Here is an 18,180-nt window from a genome sequence, read left to right as displayed (position 1 = left end):
AGCACAACAGATTCCTGAAATAAAAGGTCCAATTGGGTTTATAAAAAATGTGCAGGTATTCTTCGCCTAGTAACTGCCTCTTGAGATCCATTCTTTTACAGTAAATAGTGAAACAAAAATAAGCCAGTGTAGCAATTTTACCTGCACTTACATAATGAAAGATACTATGCTCAAGAGGCATCGACAGTCCTTACACATCTCAAAAACTATTTTTTTACCATGTACTCCAATACAAAGAACCCCATGAGCAGTAACTTCACTAACAAAGTATATGCCCATGAAAAACAACCATATAACTAAACAGCTGTATAGTTTATTGCAAGTTGCAGCTCATGTTAAGTTAAAACATTAACAGAATTTGAAAGCATGTCTCCTTTATTTCTCCACTGGAGGGAAGTGATGACAACCACATATTAAGATATACCCTCCGGTTTTCAAAACAGATAGACATTCAGCTCATGACAAAAAATTAAGCTTAAATTTCATTTCAGTGTACTCGGATCAGCCTCCTCTCCTGTCTCCACCACAACTAGCCAGGCAGTCATAGAGAGTTCAGAAAAAAGATGAAATGCCTCTTTCCCAATTTTTTATTTCCTACGGTTATATTCTTACCATACTTGAAGCCATCCTCACAAGCTGTTTTCTGTGGTTTACAAAACAGCAATATGCCCTATTTTGCATATAAACATTGTGCACCTACCTTTAAATTTCTTTGTCAGCTTTGTGAGAGGAGGAGAGAAAAGGAAGGACTCATTTTCCTCAAGAGACAGTTTCTGATGCGTACAAGTTTTACGGGATCTGGCTCTTGTAATACGATCTGTTAAAGTTCTTGATGTTTCGGCATGTCCTGATGGGTGTCTGTCTTCAGGCAGCAAAGGACTGCCACCAGGTCCTTGGGGGAAGGCCTCCTGCCCTGTGCTCTCCTCCAATACTGACTGCCTCTTTCTGCCCCGACGCCCTGTTCCTACTGTAGTCCTGGGTGTGCTTGATTCCTCGTTTGGCTGGGCAGCTCTTTGCTCAGGAGCATCCGTTTTTTCTAGTTTAGCATGTGGGACTCCTCTTATTCTTCTCTTAGGAGTATCAAGCATTCCCACTTTCCCACCTGCACACGTGTCTTTCTGAGCAGAGAGAGATTCTGTGTCTGCCAGGAGATTTTGTGCCCCCTTCCTAGCACTTCTTCTCGGAGTGACAGGAAGTTTGAATTCTGTTTGAGGAAGCGATGATTTAGACAGATCAAGGTCAGAATTTTCTGAAACTTCTGATGAACTCATCTTTCTTCTTCTGCCTCTTCTAGTTGCCACCGGTAAAAGGAGTTGGGCACTAGGCCGCACCTCTTGAGCCTTGACAATGTTTTCCATAAATTGTAAATTAACGCTTTTCAGTTTTCTTGCACTTCTGCTGGGACTGACTGACGTTTTTATCTTATGACCAGTGTCAGTCTGGCCAGTTTCTTGACCTCCTGCTGAACTTTTCCCTCCTCTAGTCCTTTGGGAAGTAGCAGAAGCGATAATGCTACCTTCAGCAAGACAAGTTTCCTCATTAGCCTCTCCCAAGAGTTCAGCTGCAGCTTCCTTCGCTCTCCTTAATCTTCTTCTTGGAGTAGCGGCTACGGACTGTGTAGGGAGGGACAATGTTTGTCCATCAGAAAGACTGCTTTCTACTTTTTCTGCAGTACTTGGTTTAGGCTTCCTGCCTCTCCTAGGAGTAACAGGCATCACAAGCGTTTGCTCCTCTTGAGCATTTTCTTCTGTTTGAAGACTAGAAGTCTCAGGTGCTTCTTTCGTTCGCCTGGTACTTCTCCTAGGAGACAGTGCAAACAGACCTGGTTTGCCTGTCTTCAGTAGCTGCTGAGTGCCTGCCGATGGAGTACTTAGACTTCTACTCAGCTGTCCCCTTGCACGTGTTCTAGGAGCGATGCCGTACTCTACTTGACGTACGCTGGTTTCGTCTTCCACTCCTTCTGGCACAGTTCTTAAGGGAGCTTTTGCCTTCTGGAATCCGGTTACCTTTTTACCTATGGTTTCGTGAATAGATTGTTCTACAACTTCCGATGTAAATTCTTTACTTCTTGTGTCTTTGATCGCATCCAGTAAGTTCTCAGCAATAGCTACCTTAATGGGTTCAGGCACATACGGGAGCGACTCTGCAATATTTTGAGATGCCTGATCACCAGTTACAGTGGACACCGAGTTGGTAACATGTTCTTGGTTTTCAGTATTTCCTAAACTGTTGACAGGTTTTTCCTCTGTTGTTGTGCCAGCTGCTTTAGAAGCATCTACTAATGTCGGGTCTCCCATCTCTGCTTCACCTTCTTCTCCTTCCAAGACGAAAGTAAAATTACTCTGAGATAGAAAAAGCTCTCCATCTCCCTCAGCTGCATCACATTCACCATCTCTGTTATCAGGCAAATGACATGCAAACTGTTGCTCTGTAGTATCATAGCTGTACTGAAGATTGCCTGAGGGATGTAGTTCACTATATGGTGATGTTTCAGGTGCTTCTTCTGAGGTTTGTGCCTTAACCGCACCATCTCCAATAACCTAAAGTTAAAAAATGTCTCTTAATGCATTATCAGTTACCAAACAGACTAACTTCGGGCTGAGCTAGATGAAGCTGAGGACAGTGAAATGCTGCTTTTCCTTTCAGATCACCACCAAATGTAAAGTTAGAAACATACAATGTACTCTCTACTACAGAGAAAAGTTTATGCGCTTAAGGGACAGAGAACAGAGTATTCTGTGCATGCAATCACATGCTCCATTTCTGATGCTTCTGTTCATGACTAACGATTTGCCACCACCCGTGAACAAAGTGAGCAGTTTTACAATACAAGCTGTACACCCAGCTGGCAGTAATCATCACATTGCAGTACTTTCCGGACTGACTACAAATCCACACAGAGTGACCGACTCTGCATCTAACGGGGCAAAGTACAACGATGTCCCCCAAGCTTAAAGTTTCGGTCATCATAGTTGTCACTGCAGCACTTAGTCAAACTGGCCAGGTATCACATCGCACAACTCAACACCGCACTTTAAGGAATCACTTGGATTGCAGGAGACAACACGTAGATTCTAAATACCTCCATCTCAGCCTTTGTAGCTCCCCATACTGAGCAATTATTCTCTCCTGCTAGAGCCACATGAGACACTCAAGCTTTTATGCTGAGAACAAAAGTAGTCTCTGTTATGTATTTCAAGTGACTCAGGTGGCCAAGGTAATTTAATCAACGCGTGAAGACCTTTGCCCAACCCTCTAAGTTATAGTGCTAGCCAAAGAGGGCAGAAGGAGGAAGCCACTCAGCGGGAGTCTCCATAGAAGCTGCTTATTTTCTTGCCTCCTGCCTTGTCAAAAGTTGCTAAAGCATCATCTTTTATCGTATTCTTAAACAGTTGTTCAACCCTAAACAAGACCTGCACGACATGCAGGAGACCTCGCACAGGACCATGCTGGTTTCAGCAGCCCAAGGACATGCAAATTTTCAAAGTCCTCAAACACTATTGGAATTAGCCTGGCAGAGAAGGGGAAGATGCGGGAAGATTTCTCCTCCCTAGGCTGGCTCCCCAAGGAGAAAAGGTAAAAAGTGTAATCATTAACAGTCTCCAGGCGATGGCACCCGAAGTACGGAGATGCCCCCCATAGGCGGGCTCGCCGAGGAAAAAAGCTAAAAGCTGTAATTACTAATAGTTTCCGATGGATGGCTCCCGAAGTACGAAGGTGACGGCAATACCGAGTACAAATACCAGACTAGTTTCACGACCACCAGCAATTCTACCCTGTCGTAAGCCGGCGTTACAAAGTACAGCAACAGGGTAACTCCAGCCTGGTTCCCACCAGCCATTAACAGCACGGCAGGGAGCACAGACTGCAAGCGAGGTATTAGCGCAAATTTGAGAACAAGTGCATGTAGTTGCGCAACACGCATCTAGCAACATGCCACGCTTCAAAGCTAAATTCGAGAAATACTAGTCATAGAATCATAGAATCGTAGAATCACTTAGGTTGGAAAAGACCTTCAAGATCATCGAGTCCAACCATTAACCGTGCCCACTAAACCATGTCCTGAAGTACCCTGTCCACTCGCTTTTTGAATATCTCCAGGGATGGTGACTCAAGCACTTCCCTGGGCAGCACATTCCAATGTTTGACAACCCTCTCAGTCTGCATAAACTTTCCTTTTATGCTTACAAATCTACGACCAAGAAAGTAGTAAGTAGTTTGTCCTAAATTCAGTGCAGGTAGACAAGCCAAAAAGACATGTTTACGTATAACTCAGTAAGAACCAGTCATAACGAAAGCAGGAAAACCTTCACTCTACTGCTACAGGAATGACTGCAGCAGCTTTGTGACCGTCTCACATACCGGCTCCCTTCCTCCCATCACAAATTCTCCATTTACTCCCACAAGTGAGTGATTTATGTATTCCCAAGTCTATAATCATCTTCTCTAGAGCATTGTCCTAAACCCCAAAGCCGAGACGAGCGACGTAAGCGACTGCCTATTCAACTTCATCTGAAATCTGGGACACCGAGAAGCATCTTCTGTTGCTTAAGACCAATCTATTTGTGCTACGCCTACCTTTCACTTTGTATTTCACTCTAACTATTACTAATTCCTGTGAGTACAACCCTACAGGAAATCAACAGCATACTCTATATGGTACTTAGAGGACATCCACAATAAATCCAAATCACTCATCGGCCCCAGCAGAAGCGAGAACAATGGGGAAAACCTGCGACAACTGAGGAATCTCTGGCTCTGATTTTCAGCCCTTGTGAACAACCTTTTAAAATTCATATTTTACAAAGCTGAGATGTTAAAAACCCCAGATTTTCACACACACACACACAAAAGAGTTTTAGGTAGCTGGAAATATCTTGACACTGAAATTAACTCATTACTGGGAATTCTCTTCATGGTAATAAGGAACAAATAGCAAAGGATCTAAGCACCCAAATCATTCTGAAAATGAGTTTGGTTCCCACGTCATTTTGTCATTTGGTAAACGGCCTCCGGTATTGAAAAGCTGCACTCCCCAACTTTTCTTATTGTCTTTAACATTAAAACTATTTCTTCTTTTAAGTCAAATAAGAAACATTTACAGTCTAGCAAACCAAATGAAGGCATGGTGATTTTAAAAAATATTTAGGCGGGTTTTGGCACTCCTACAGCTCTCCAAGGCCCAACTCTTGACAGGTTCTATTCTGTGTTATAGGTACAGCAAATGCATAGGAGAAAAACCTATCTGCCCTTACCCAACGAGGTTCGGACTTGTGTTACCCAGCTAAAGAAACTGAGAGGGTTTTGCGTGCCTTCTAATTGTCAGTTAGACAGGACTGTCCTCAATTTGCAAGGTGTTTTCTCTTTTGTAGAAAATGGGAAAATAGTTTACTTACATTAATTTCCTCAGTTTTAGGAAGATTGTTAGAAACAGTTACTTCTTCCTGTGGAAAAGGAACGTTTCCTTCATCTCCAGCTGCTTCTGGGTTACGTTCTTCAGGGAAATCCACACGCTTCCCCTCAAGGCAATTTTCTGAATGAGTACTGGCCACTTCCTCGCTGTCAAGGATACGTATCACAGCTGGAAGAGATTTATATGATTTTAACTTAACTGCTCTATAAATGAGATGCGTTTAAGCAACAGGAAGTAACAGAGGGAGCAGGAGCCAAGAATACAGTTCTCCATCCTGCCACATACATCGGGCTTTCCCCAAGCGCTAGAAACCAAAACCATCTACCTGGGAGCTAGTTATTCTTCACAGCCTGAATACTGAGGGATGCATCATCTTTCAAAATAGTAACTCAAGCAGCAGATCCCATAGCACACAAATTACTAGTGGTGTACAACACCGAAATAAATAATGATCTCTCCTTCTAACATTTTACATTCTACCAGTTTTCTCAGTACCTTTGTCCAGAACAGGAACATTGGCTATGCATTTGCTACAAGGACTTTCTCTGAGGAGGGTATTCTTCTCTCCACAGTTTAATGAAAGGTAGCGGTAACATGCTAGTACTACTTCAGTCTGAGACACCTGTAGCGCTATGGCAAACTGCACGTTTTACTTGAGGCCTTCAGCTACCTTAACTCACAGGACATCTCCCACATACTGTACGTACATTCACCCTCTGCCTGCAGGGATTCAGAAAGCTGTGGGTTTGTTGCAACTGGTATGGCTTTTTCTTCTGATGAAGAGGACATTTTGGACTCCTGCTGGTTTGCTTCACTGCACGAACAGAAAGAGAGAAATCCATCATAAAGCTTCAACACAAACCTTGAAGAGCTTTACAAATTACTTTCTCACTGTAAAGTCTTCAAGTTTCCAAACAGAAAAAAACTAAGAAAAACGAGAAATTCCTTTACCAACACATCGACATTCAATTCCCGACTCATCTTGTGCAACAAATCAAGTACTTAACATTCTTCCCAGCTATCTCACACTGGGTAATAACATAACAACAGAGTTGTATTAAAGAATAATATATTATTTGTCTTCCGTAGAAAGAGTGCAACTGCCATACTCGAGGTCTAGAACCAACTGAACAAAAGTTTGTGCCACTGTAAGTTACCGCTTGAAATTAAGGGTTATTCCATCGCTAACGTCTCTCACTAAGCAGTTGCAGCTTTTAAAGTACCTGGTGAGAAAACTGCTTCCCTTTCCAGAAACAAATAGATGCTAATCGACCACACACAGAAAATAGAAATTAAGTGTATAAAATACTGCCAGAAAGTATTCAAGCCCCACAATAAACCCACTAAAGTTACAGGAATCTCAGGTGTAATTTTCACCGACATAACATTCAGACAAAAGCAGGGCTTCTCTTCACAGTATCTGCTTAGTAACCCCCTCAAACTGTACGAAGGTGCATATAGCCTGCTGAATGAAATCCTTATCCCACTACTTTGGGGTCTGCAATGATTTGAGAAAAAAGGCTCAAACTGACAGCTCGTCAATTTGACTTCTATTCATGCCACATTAGTTCTGTCCACAGACAGAAAGGAACAGGAAACCTGTTGTATTTAAGAACACAGGAGAGAACCAATACCAGCTCAAAAATCATAGTTTTCAAACACAGGAAAGCCAGCAGTCACATGTTGTGTGAACCTAAAGGTGTATCTATTTCATAAACTTACCCTTCACTTGCAGTCCCAGAAGTAGCAGCCTCAGCAGCTTTGAACAACCATTTACCATCCTCAGGAAGGGTAAGACGGTCAGCATTTGATTCTTCCACAAATCCTACAAAAACAGACAGATGGGTGACTTCCCTGTTGCACTTAACATCATTTCTTTTAAAATGCTCATATGATTTTCAAGAGAGCCGTAACGCATTTCACCTAGGATGGTGATCTAACAAAAGAACGCTACCAAGACTTCAAATGCACAGAAGGTCTGAGTTCTTCTGTCCAGTAAAACAAGAAGTCTGATGCATAGTTTCCGTCAAGAAAACAACATGGCCATTGACATTCTGTTTACAAACTCAACTTGATATGGTACTGACCTAATACATAAAAACCTCGGGAAACACCCCTCCTTCTTAAAATTGGGTCATAAGTTTTTCTTATTTCTCTTTGGATATTTAACTCATCCCAGCAATGCTTCTTTCCTTTCTTGATTTCATTTCCCCTCTTCTACAAGAATGCATCTAGGGTTGTCTCCTGTTCTTTTCTCTAGCGATTGACTGGTGGTGTTGAAACCCAACTGCTTGCTAGCCTGCTTTTCTCTCAACAGGCCAAATTTTAGAGACACCCTCCTCCTCTTCTTCTTTGTTTCTGCCGTCTGCTTCCTCCAGATCCAACAATTACCTTTGCAGACAGTACGCAGGACTGGGATAATTTTGCTAGCTCAGGCCAAACAAGAGCTATACTGACTGCCCTCTAACGCTCCCGGAGTACTGAAATTGTACAGAACTGTTTGTACCATAGTCCGGCAATGACAAACTTTCTTCATAAGGTTGTTCTTTAATGATTAGGACCTTCTCATTATTTTTAAGGAAAAGCACCCTTGATTTCTTGTCCAAACACAGGGCAGCTAAAATCAGACAGGCAAATGTTTTGACCTATCTTACTAGAAACACTCAGACCTGGAGAACCCCTTTTACCCATGTACACGGAGTCCCTGTCTGGGCACCGCTCTTATTGAAAAAGAAAAGGAGCTGGGGAGCTTCAGGAGCAGCAGTCACTCTCCAGGATCCTCCGGAATCATCTCAGGCTTAGGACTGAATCAGGCTGCATATGATGCGCTGATACTGGAGTACACGCTCCCCGCTACAAACTGTTTCGAGACCTCGGATGCAGAACTCCGACACTTGCATACCTCTCCCAGGAATAGCAAACTTTTGTTATAAGGAGCTGAGCGGACTGAGCTCTGTTTGTCCGATCCTGACTGTAGCTGTGTTTACACATCTTCTCCCTGTTCCTGCACTACTGTCATTCCCTGCTCTTCATCACTGCTCACCAGCTAGTGAGCGACATCTCTTCTAATCTGCCAGCAGACCTGCTCATATGAACACATCCTCAGCAGCTGCACTGGCTTGAATGAGTTGAATTGAGCTGAATTACCAAAGACCAGCTGAAACAGGTTTGGAAAAGGCTGCATAAGCTGTTGAGCCAGCAAAAGGAGCAAGCATAGCTGTAATGAGAAGCAGATACACAAGCAGACTCACTTCCCAAAGAAAACTATTTAACTGAGCACTAACGAGGGGGGAAAAAAAACAAAACAACAAAAAATTACCTATCTAGTCAAAGCACGCCATACGCTAAACGTGCTGTAAAAAAACCTGCAGCCTACAGAAGTACCCCTAAAACAGAACCAGAAGCCTAAGTTTTCAACTTGTACCCCTCTCAAAACTCCCACAAGTCGCTGCTGCCTCTCCGCTGCAATTACACACAAGAAATGCCAGCCAAAAGCAGTATACATTCAGAATGTCCACGAGACCTAAAAAAGGGCTCAAAACACAGTGGCAATTTTAAAAGCCTAGGACAAGGAAGTGCCTCGGACATTTGTGAATGCTCATCATGGACTGTTGCACCCATCAGTAATTTAGCCTTTTGAAGACATTTGAAAAATGCAGAAGCTTAGGTTATCAAAGCAGGAAACACACCAGTTGCTTTTCTCAGTTCTGATGAATCTGGTTGTTCCATCGGGAAGGGTTTCTCTTCAACTATTTCACTGTCTTCCTCCTTCTCCAGTTCTTCAAAATCGGCAGTTTCTTCAGTGGAAGAATTAGCTGGATTAGCAGCTATAAAGATGACTTCATCTTCAAAATCGCCAGGTGATTTTGCATCATGATACTCCAAAGCAGCTTGGTCTGACCTGGCAGAGAAGTTACTGTTTTCTTTGCTGACATCCGTTTTCTCCAAACCATCTCCAGACTCTTCCACTTCAGCACCACCTTCCTCGGGATTGCTCAGAGGAAACAGAGTTGGTTTATCTCTACTTTCAGACCAAGCATCCTCCACCGCTCCGTGATGATGCTCAGATGAAACTCCAGATGGTGCTTTATTATCTTCCGTTACCTTTATTTTTTAAAAAGAAAGTTCACAATCAAGATCACACATATGCTTTTTGTCAAAGCAAGACAAAAAAAAGAACAAATATATACCGATACTTGTCAGTTTTACAAGTGTCACCTTAAGCAAGGCGCTACAAAATTAGTTCTCATGCTAGCACTATCTTAGCTTTTAAAGCGGAGTGTAAAAACCAATCACACTGTTGACTGCTTATTGAGTTTCCACAACCTTGGAGAATTAAGATGAAGTGGGCCTTGTAAGTGCTTGCTTACCCTGTCATCTCAAGGCTGGTCATTGGGTTCACTACTGTGCTTTCAAGAAGAGGGAGCTTTGCGTACCTAAAATCGTAACTCCAAGATTTCTCTTTTTTTATGCTTGCCTTTTCAGCTTGTATGCACTACTAACATATTGTAGCGTTCACTATGCCTGTGGCGTGGAACAAGTAAATTAATCCGGCCACACTGCACTATTACTAAGAACTTCCTACAGGAGAGAGAGCCTCTTCTTACAGTTGAGTAGCTCTTTATAACAGGCAATAACAGCTACGATAAAAACAGGTGAAGACAATTTGTTAGTACAGGTACGGAAAGCTCCTACAGGTAGATACTAGCACATGCCCCCGTCCGTTTGGTACACTACTTTGGCAACTGCATGACGAGCTGAATCAGGGAAGCCACCTGACAGAACAAAAGGAGGAGCAGAAGGGGGCAACTTCCAGGTGGACAGACTTCATTTGACAACTATACGAATGCTATCGCTGGTGCAAGGCAAGAAGCAAAACCAAGAACTTTAGGGCTAGAGAAGAGACAGCCATACAGCTCTCTTCATCGGCAGCCTATTTTTACCATAACTTAAGGAAACCCAGGCCTTGCAAAAAGAGAGACTGAAAGTAAATGCGGCTCATGACTTCTGTTGCTTTCAGAGGTGTTTCATTCACAAAGCTTAACGAACCCAAACAACTGACTCAATCTGTATTCCTTACCTTCCTGCCATACCACCATTTCAAAAGGTATAGCGGGAAGCTGCACACATGCAATTTGGAACAATCACAGCGCCTAGTGATGCTGGAGTAAAAACCACCAAGGTCGCTGGTATTTGTTATGAATATGTTCCTGCAGGCAGGTGATGTTACAGGTCTAACATAACCTTTTTTGACCAAATTCAAGTCTGCCGTTCTGATTTGCTACTCCAGTTCTCAATATAAGGAGTTTTGGAAAACTTGAAAAAAACCTAAATCAAATCACAGTCTGTAAAGCCTTTAACTATAAAGATCACTAACTACAGGCCAGCATACCCGAACAGTCCATTTTGCATTCAAGTTCTCTTCCCTGAAAGATACTCTGCGCTCCTTTGCTCGTAGAGGAGGAGGTAGAGATCGTCCTGGAGATGCAGAAGGAGTTGCTAGGGGTGTAGTGCCAAGGCTGGATCTGAGAATAGACCGAGGAGTAAACGCAGGAAAACCAGAAGCAGCTGTGGCCAAAACTTTTGTTACTGTTGATAACGGCTTTGCTCTTGCGACTGTAAAGCAAGAGGGGAAAAAATATCAGCCTTGCGTGATCAAAGTCGTGGTCAGTTGTCCATTGTATTTCCCTCCTCTAAGAAATTACCTTCTCTTGAGACCGATGAAGGCAAGTGGTAAGGCTTGGCTCTCTCTCTGGCCAGTTTCCTATGAACTCTAGGAAGGATCTTGCCACATTGGTGCAATGTAGAATTCCTGGCAACTGCTCTCTCTCTCAAGCCAGGCTCACGATCATTCTGATGAACAAAAAGCATAAAGCAAGAAGGTAACTGATTACAAGAAGTTCACCGCACACAACTAAAGTATTAGTTCAAATTAAACTGAGTTTGTACCAGCAGAGAGGACAAAGTTTAGCCTCTGCACTGCTCTTTTTCCAAAGGGACAAAAAACTTAACGGTATAAAAACCATGCGTTTTATGTTTCTTATGACTCTTTTGGCTTCTTTCTTCTTTTTTTTTTTTTTATTAATGCAACATAAAATGTTAGCGTTCAAATTAATTTCCTGAAGAAACAAGGATATGGCATCTTCTTGTCACAAGCATCAATACGCAGAATCCCCGCAAAAAGCCATCACTGAATTTGACAGAGACTGACATCGCTTAACTGGCATCACTTACGTTGCCATTCCCTTAAGTGGATTAAGAAACTGAAGCATATACATTCTTGCTTGTAGGCATGCAAGTCAAACGCCACAGAGCTATCGAGCACTTAAACAGTGAGATGGTTAAGCTACAAATTGCATCTCTAAGGATCTATGTGTACTGAGAAGTCCAATTTTTAACTTACACTCGTTTTTATTGCACGGAACAAAGTATTTCACAAAGCTATGGGACAATGTGCGTACGGCAGTTAACTTAGAACTAAACTTTCCCTCTTCAAGACTGTTCCCAACGTCCTGCTTCCAAAAGGATGCTACGTCCAATAACCACACGCATGCTGAAAACATTCCACAGTCTGAATCCAACAGGGTTTGTGTTAAGTACTTTGGTGGTTTCATGTTAAACAAAGTTTACAGGCTTTTGGTTCGGTTGGTTGATCCTGTTTTTTAAAACACAAACCTTAACCACAAGAGGTGTCTCCAGTAAATTCAGCTCTGATGCTCTTGAAAAATTCTTTTGTGAGGTGCAACCAAGCATATTTGATTTCAATGGGCTGGATGCCGTGAATGAAGTAGAAGCGCCGCATGGTGACTGCCAGCTACCACCCTGTGCTGCAGAAGTTGAAGGAACAGGACGAACCACCAAATCCAGCAATCTGTGAAGATACACAATTGAAAATATGAACATAAATAAATACATGAAATAAAATCATGCTGCGCTCAAGACATCTGAGATGATACATAACAAAAACATTCAATGAACAAGAAATACAGGTGAACCCTCACTGCTGGGCTGATGTATCAGGCCCATGAACAAGTTGCAGGCCTTCTCTTGTTTTTTCATTATTTCGTGACATGTCACACTTCATTTCCTAAATCCCTGCCATCTGAGGCAAGAGTAATGCAATTTTACATTGCACAAGTGATGTAATTCTCACATCAGAAGAAAATTCCTCTGCATTTCAATGCTGGGGCCACTTCAAATTCTCCACTTAGTTGTGTCCCCAAGCCGACCTTTTCTTTAACAGGTACAAAGCTAAATTTTGTTAACGGGTGTCCCAACAAATGCACCGGGCAACTCTGCATCAGGGAGAGGACGTGTTATGACTGGTGGTTCTGTAGCTCTAGGCCTAGAGTTAAAAGGAAAACGTAACTGACTTTCACTCCCCTCAAGTCCAAACGTACCAGAATTCAAGTTTCACCTTGAATATACTACCTCTAGGAAAATCACCTGACAACTGCTAGCTTCTTTTTTGCTCTTTATGATTCTGCCTGGTTTTGAGTAAAAAAAAAAAAAGAAAAAGGCAGAAACGAAGCAGAAACTGGGCACAAAGTGGTAAAAGATTACTATTTGATCACACAATCAAGTCTACCAAAACCTGTACACCAATAGCTTGTTGGCAATCATGGTTTTCGTTTCAGCTACCTTAAATTCTGTAAACACATTTACTGTAATGTAAATAGATGTATTTGCATAAATGAGATTATCATAGCAGAAGAACTCTCGCTCCAGGTATTACTTACGGTGAATTGATTCTTAAATGTTATCTCCTGTAGGTGCAAAAAAGCCAAAGAAAGCTTTATTCAGGTGCCCCTTCCCTCCAAAACACTAACATAATTCAAGTGGATTTCTCTCTCTCTCTCTCTCTCTCTCTCTCCAAACACGCAGCTCAAGACTAAACTTTGTTAAAAGGCTGCTTACCTATCACGGTGTGAGCAACTGGTTTTCTGCTCATTTCCTACCCCTACTTCTCCAATTTTGGACAATACATTACTGATGAACGTTGCTCTTGTACGCACATTTCCTGCATTTGCTTGTTTTGTTACTGTTGATAACGGCTTTGCTCTTGCGACTGTAAAGCAAGAGGGGAAAAAATATCAGCCTTGCGTGATCAAAGCTGCGGTCAGTTGTCCGTTGTATTTCCCTCCTCTAAGAAATTACCTTCTCTTGAGACCGATGAAGGCAAGTGGTAAGGCTTGGCTCTCTCTCTGGCCAGTTTCCTATGAACTCTAGGAAGGATCTTGCCACATTGGTGCAATGTAGAATTCCTGGCAACTGCTCTCTCTCTCAAGCCAGGCTCACGATCATTCTGATGAACAAAAAGCATAAAGCAAGAAGGTAACTGATTACAAGAAGTTCATTGCACACAACTATCTCTGCTATTTCTAATTAGTGAATACATTTCCTCCACAGATACTGTAAAATACTGCCACTGCACAGAGGAGCAGCAAGTTCTACTCCTCGGCACACACCAGTTCCACCTGGTAATTTCAGCAAAGGGCAAGGCAGACTACGACAAGAACAGAACCTACAACTTCAAGCTGAAACAATTCTGGCACTCGGCAGAACCTTACTCCGATACGCTTGTCCTCACCCGCAATTTTCAAATGGCTTACGAAATAGCAGGCTTTCCCTTGTTTTTCCTGAAACACCAATGTCCGAGATGACTGAATATTCAGGGCAACTGCAAATTACAGTGGACGCAACGATGTGAATATTAAAACGAGTAAGAAAAGGCTACCTACACACACCTTCTGGCCGAATGAATGTTTTCAAATGCAGGACCTAAACCTTCCAAGACCACCTTATAAGTGCGATCCACTGGAAAACTATGGTTCCGGAAAACAGAAAATGTATCACAGATTCATAACAGAAGTTCGCAAAACGCAAAATTTAATCTGGCTGTTTTGAGAAACAGAAGTTAGATAAGAATTTCTGTCATCAAAGGGGTAAAACAGAAGTTGTGGAATCGCAGAGCTCATGCTATAACCGGAGGAAATAAAAAGAAAACCGAACCAGCACACAGATTTTACCTGCGGATTGGCATCCAGACTGCTCTCAGCTAGAAAAATAAAGTTGTGTGCAAGATTCAAGAGGTGACATACAACATACTCTTCATGCCACAGAAAGGAGTGACACAAACAGCGTTCAGCAATCTAAACCATTATTCCTTAGATGCAAACAAACTATTTTAAGTGGAGTCAACAATGGTCTGCAACACTTAGTTTATAACTTCACACAGTAGCTTTGGAGTAGTGAAATACTTTGTTCAACTTTCAGGTTCAGCTGTAACGGAAAGTGTAGAAACTTATTCCTAGTATTTCAAAGAATGGTATTGTCGTGGTTTAACCCCAGCCAGCAACTAAGCACCACGCAGCCGCTCACTCACTCCCCCCCCATCCAGTGGGATGGGGGAGACAATCAGGAAAAGAAGTAAAACTCCTGGGTTGAGATAAGAACGATTTAATAGAACAGAAAAGAAGAGACTAATAATGATAATGATAACACTAATCAAATGACAACAGTAGTAATAAAAGGATTGAAATGTACAAATGATGCGCAGGGCAATTGCTCACCACCCGCCGACCGACACCCAGCCAGTCCCCAAGCGGCGAATCCCTGCCCCCCCACTTCCCAGTTCCTAAACTAGATGGGACGTCCCATCGTATGGAATACACTGTTGGCCAGTTTGGGTCAGGTGCCCTGGCTGGGCATGAGAAGCTGAAAAATCCTTGACTCTAGTCTAAACACTACTGAGCAACAACTGAAAACATCAGTGTTATCAACATTCTTCACATACTGAACTCAAAACATAGCACTGTACCAGCTACTAGGAAGACAGTTAACTACATCCCAGCTGAAACCAGGATAGTAATAAAAAACAAAGCGTTGATTTTTATTTTATTTACTACCAAAAATGGTTAGTAACACCTAACAGAAACCTGCACACTTGACAGAACTTTCATGCTTACCGTAAGATTAACATTCATTGAACGATTCGACTGCAGCGCTGGGATATAGTTGGCACGCTGCACATGGTGGTCTAAAGGAAATCTAAGATTCCGAACAGCAGCATTGCTCTGTAAAATCTTCTCCAAACACTCCTATGAGAAATAACACATTTCAAAAATCTGTCATGATTCTGCCTCTTCTCTTTTCAAAGAGACCATTACGATTTTTTTCGTGTCCACACTTACTTGTTCAGTGCCTGTGAAAGGTAGCTGCAGTAAGTCTTCCATTAGTCCCATCTCCTGACAGATTTCATACACATGTTTTAACAGCTCTTTGATGTTTAACCTGGTGGCATGTTGCTGCAACAGACCCCAAGCCTCCACCACGCACCTGTAATTAAATTTTTTGAGATGTAAAGGAATATTAACAGAATAACCAAAAAGATGCCCCCAAACGACTGTATTCAGAGTTTAAAGGGAATTTAGGGCATGGTGATTCGTATTATTTGTTCTCCACCCTTCACAATATTTGAATGCCAAAACGGTGGGATAGGTTTCTTTACCTATTGGACAACAACACAGTGAGGAAAAGCCGCACTTCACTGCTGCTTGACATTGCTGGCTTCATCATCTGTATGTATCTGAGGGCTCGCCTACGCTCTCCTTGGCACATCAGGGATTGAATAATTCTCCTGTGCTGCCATGACACAGTTTTGATTGTAGCTGGATGAAAGAGCAGGGCCAGTGAATTCTGTAGAGGTTAGAGGTCAGGTGTATTATGATATGCACATGCACGCACGCCACAAGAACATTCAAAAGTATCTTAAGTAAGGGTGGACGTGTGTTAAATAAACTTAGATGACTAACTACTATAGATAAAAATTCTCAAGTATTTGCAAAAAAAAAAAAAATCCAGTTAGCCGTACAGAACAAAGCGAGTGTTTTAAAAGGAGTAATTCACACTTTTCCAGAGTAACCAAATCTCTGTCTACAAACACCACTTTTTATAAATACATTACTAAATAATAAGCTATTCTCCCAGACAAACAGCTATATTAACTTCGTGACAGGCAAAGAACAACCTTCAGCATCAGAAAGAACGTGAATTAGGTTGAACAGTCACTTCTGCAGTCTTCTGCCTCAAACCTTGCTGCTATGATCATAGTTTTAATATTTAAAGTACCTAAAACACTGTCTTTGAGAAAGCGCTCCATCGGTCTGCTGAAAACAACCTAAATGGATGGCTTTGAAAATTCAAATATCAAGCATTATTAAAGTTGATTTCTTCTTTGTTTTAATCAATTTCCCGTCAAAGTGGCTAAAAGAAAATTTCAGATTATAACTTATTGCTGAAGATGTCGTAGCAGTATGACAAAAGGGCTTCTAATGTGGTAGCACCTGTTAGTAGCTAAGCACCGATTTTTTAAAATCATTTTACAGATTACAGCTTTGGACTGTAAGGGATGTCTAACTGAACTGTAACGTACTTACTTCGTAATCATTGTGATCTAGAAGCCAAAAACCTTCAACAAGCTTAACAAGTCCCCAAGGGATAGCAAAGGCAGTTGGGAAGGAGTCGACTGAAGTCTCTGTTTTATTCGGAAAGGAATGCATGATATCTAGCAGCAAGTAAATTGTCTGACATCAAGTATCTAGTTAAGGCTAATCAATTTGGAAGACCAAACATTTATCACATCACGTTTTGAAAAACACAGTGAAATCAGAATATACAAGTGGTAGGAAGCAGAAAATACTGCCGTATTAGTCTTGCCATTTGGAGCTATTATAACCTGAGGACGGTCAGGTCCTAACCACAAAACTGCATTCTGAATAAGTAGCCAGAAAGAAATACTCTTTGATTTCTGTAAGGCATTCAGAAAGGTTAACTTTAGATACTTAAATACTTCCGTTGTTACAAACTCAGGCTCCCTCTTTAGTCACTGGAGCTACCAGCTGGACATTCAAAACACCTGAACATCCAATGCTTAATTATTAAAGCAAACAAATTCTACCAGTGGTTTTTTTCCTCATTTCCAGAGTACATAGAACAATGTAAATGAAGGTGTCCTTACAAGACAACGTAGCACTGAATGATTGACACGGGATTTAAAACAGTATGCGGATCACTCATCGGTAGTGTCATTTTCTCTTTCTGACATCTGTTTTTAGGGACATATTCTAATAAGGCAGCTCTGGGGTACAACCGTTTTTAAACCCCTTGCTCTCTAGGCTCCCCTCTCGGGTTAGGCAGCAAACAACAAAAAGTAATTCTGTATATTTCAGCAGCTTAAAAATTAAGTTTCTGCCCAATGACTTTTCTCTTCTCTCTCCTTCTTATTCGGCGTGCCTGCACGTCTAACAGAACAAAAGCAAGCACTGCTATCTGGGCTGGAAGACGGATGAATTGGGCAAAAATCAGGTACCGGTTAGAAATCCTTCTGCTCTCAAGCAGCACGTATTACTGCATCATCCTAGTAAGCAGCCGTTTGCTACAGATACGGGTGCTTTAAATAATTAAAAACTGTGCTAAGTTTTGAGAAAAACCAAGGGAGATTTTTATCTTTAACATTTCTCAGTAAACCTGTTTTCGCATGTCAGAAAAGACTTTGCAACAAAACATTAAAAAAAAAAAATCATAAAGAATCCACAGTACAAAGAAATAAAGCAATGCTCCTGTCCACAACTTCATTCTAAACTAAATGTTTTCACTTGCACTGTGTTGGAAGCATAAATTCAAAAACGTTATTAAACGCGCAGGTGACAAACATTTAAGAACATTTATGTGCGTGTGCTGAAGGTGTAGTAAAAATAACGAGAAAG

The 18,180-nt window shown here is 41.8% G+C and overlaps 1 protein-coding gene across 1 annotated transcript in view; it reads right to left on the bottom strand.

Annotated features, from left to right (window-relative positions):
* The window catches only part of LOC138688801 (protein ELYS-like), a 37,963-nt gene that overhangs the window by 532 nt on the left and 19,251 nt on the right, over positions 1-18,180 (bottom strand). The window contains exons 19-32 of the mRNA XM_069801325.1: positions 16,852-16,998; positions 15,924-16,111; positions 15,607-15,751; positions 15,382-15,513; positions 13,571-13,718; positions 13,331-13,481; positions 12,672-12,758; positions 12,085-12,308; positions 10,806-11,002; positions 9,103-9,517; positions 7,136-7,238; positions 6,121-6,227; positions 5,397-5,581; positions 701-2,540 (exon numbers count right to left, since the gene is read on the bottom strand). Coding sequence (XP_069657426.1) covers positions 701-2,540; positions 5,397-5,581; positions 6,121-6,227; positions 7,136-7,238; positions 9,103-9,517; positions 10,806-11,002; positions 12,085-12,308; positions 12,672-12,758; positions 13,331-13,481; positions 13,571-13,718; positions 15,382-15,513; positions 15,607-15,751; positions 15,924-16,111; positions 16,852-16,998 — 4,069 coding nt within the window. The remainder of the gene's footprint in view (positions 1-700; positions 2,541-5,396; positions 5,582-6,120; positions 6,228-7,135; positions 7,239-9,102; positions 9,518-10,805; positions 11,003-12,084; positions 12,309-12,671; positions 12,759-13,330; positions 13,482-13,570; positions 13,719-15,381; positions 15,514-15,606; positions 15,752-15,923; positions 16,112-16,851; positions 16,999-18,180) is intronic.

The sequence above is a fragment of the Haliaeetus albicilla genome, chromosome 13 (genome assembly GCF_947461875.1).
Source record: "Haliaeetus albicilla chromosome 13, bHalAlb1.1, whole genome shotgun sequence".
Classification (NCBI taxonomy): domain Eukaryota; kingdom Metazoa; phylum Chordata; class Aves; order Accipitriformes; family Accipitridae; genus Haliaeetus; species Haliaeetus albicilla.
This window is presented reverse-complemented; position numbering and strand designations above follow the sequence as displayed.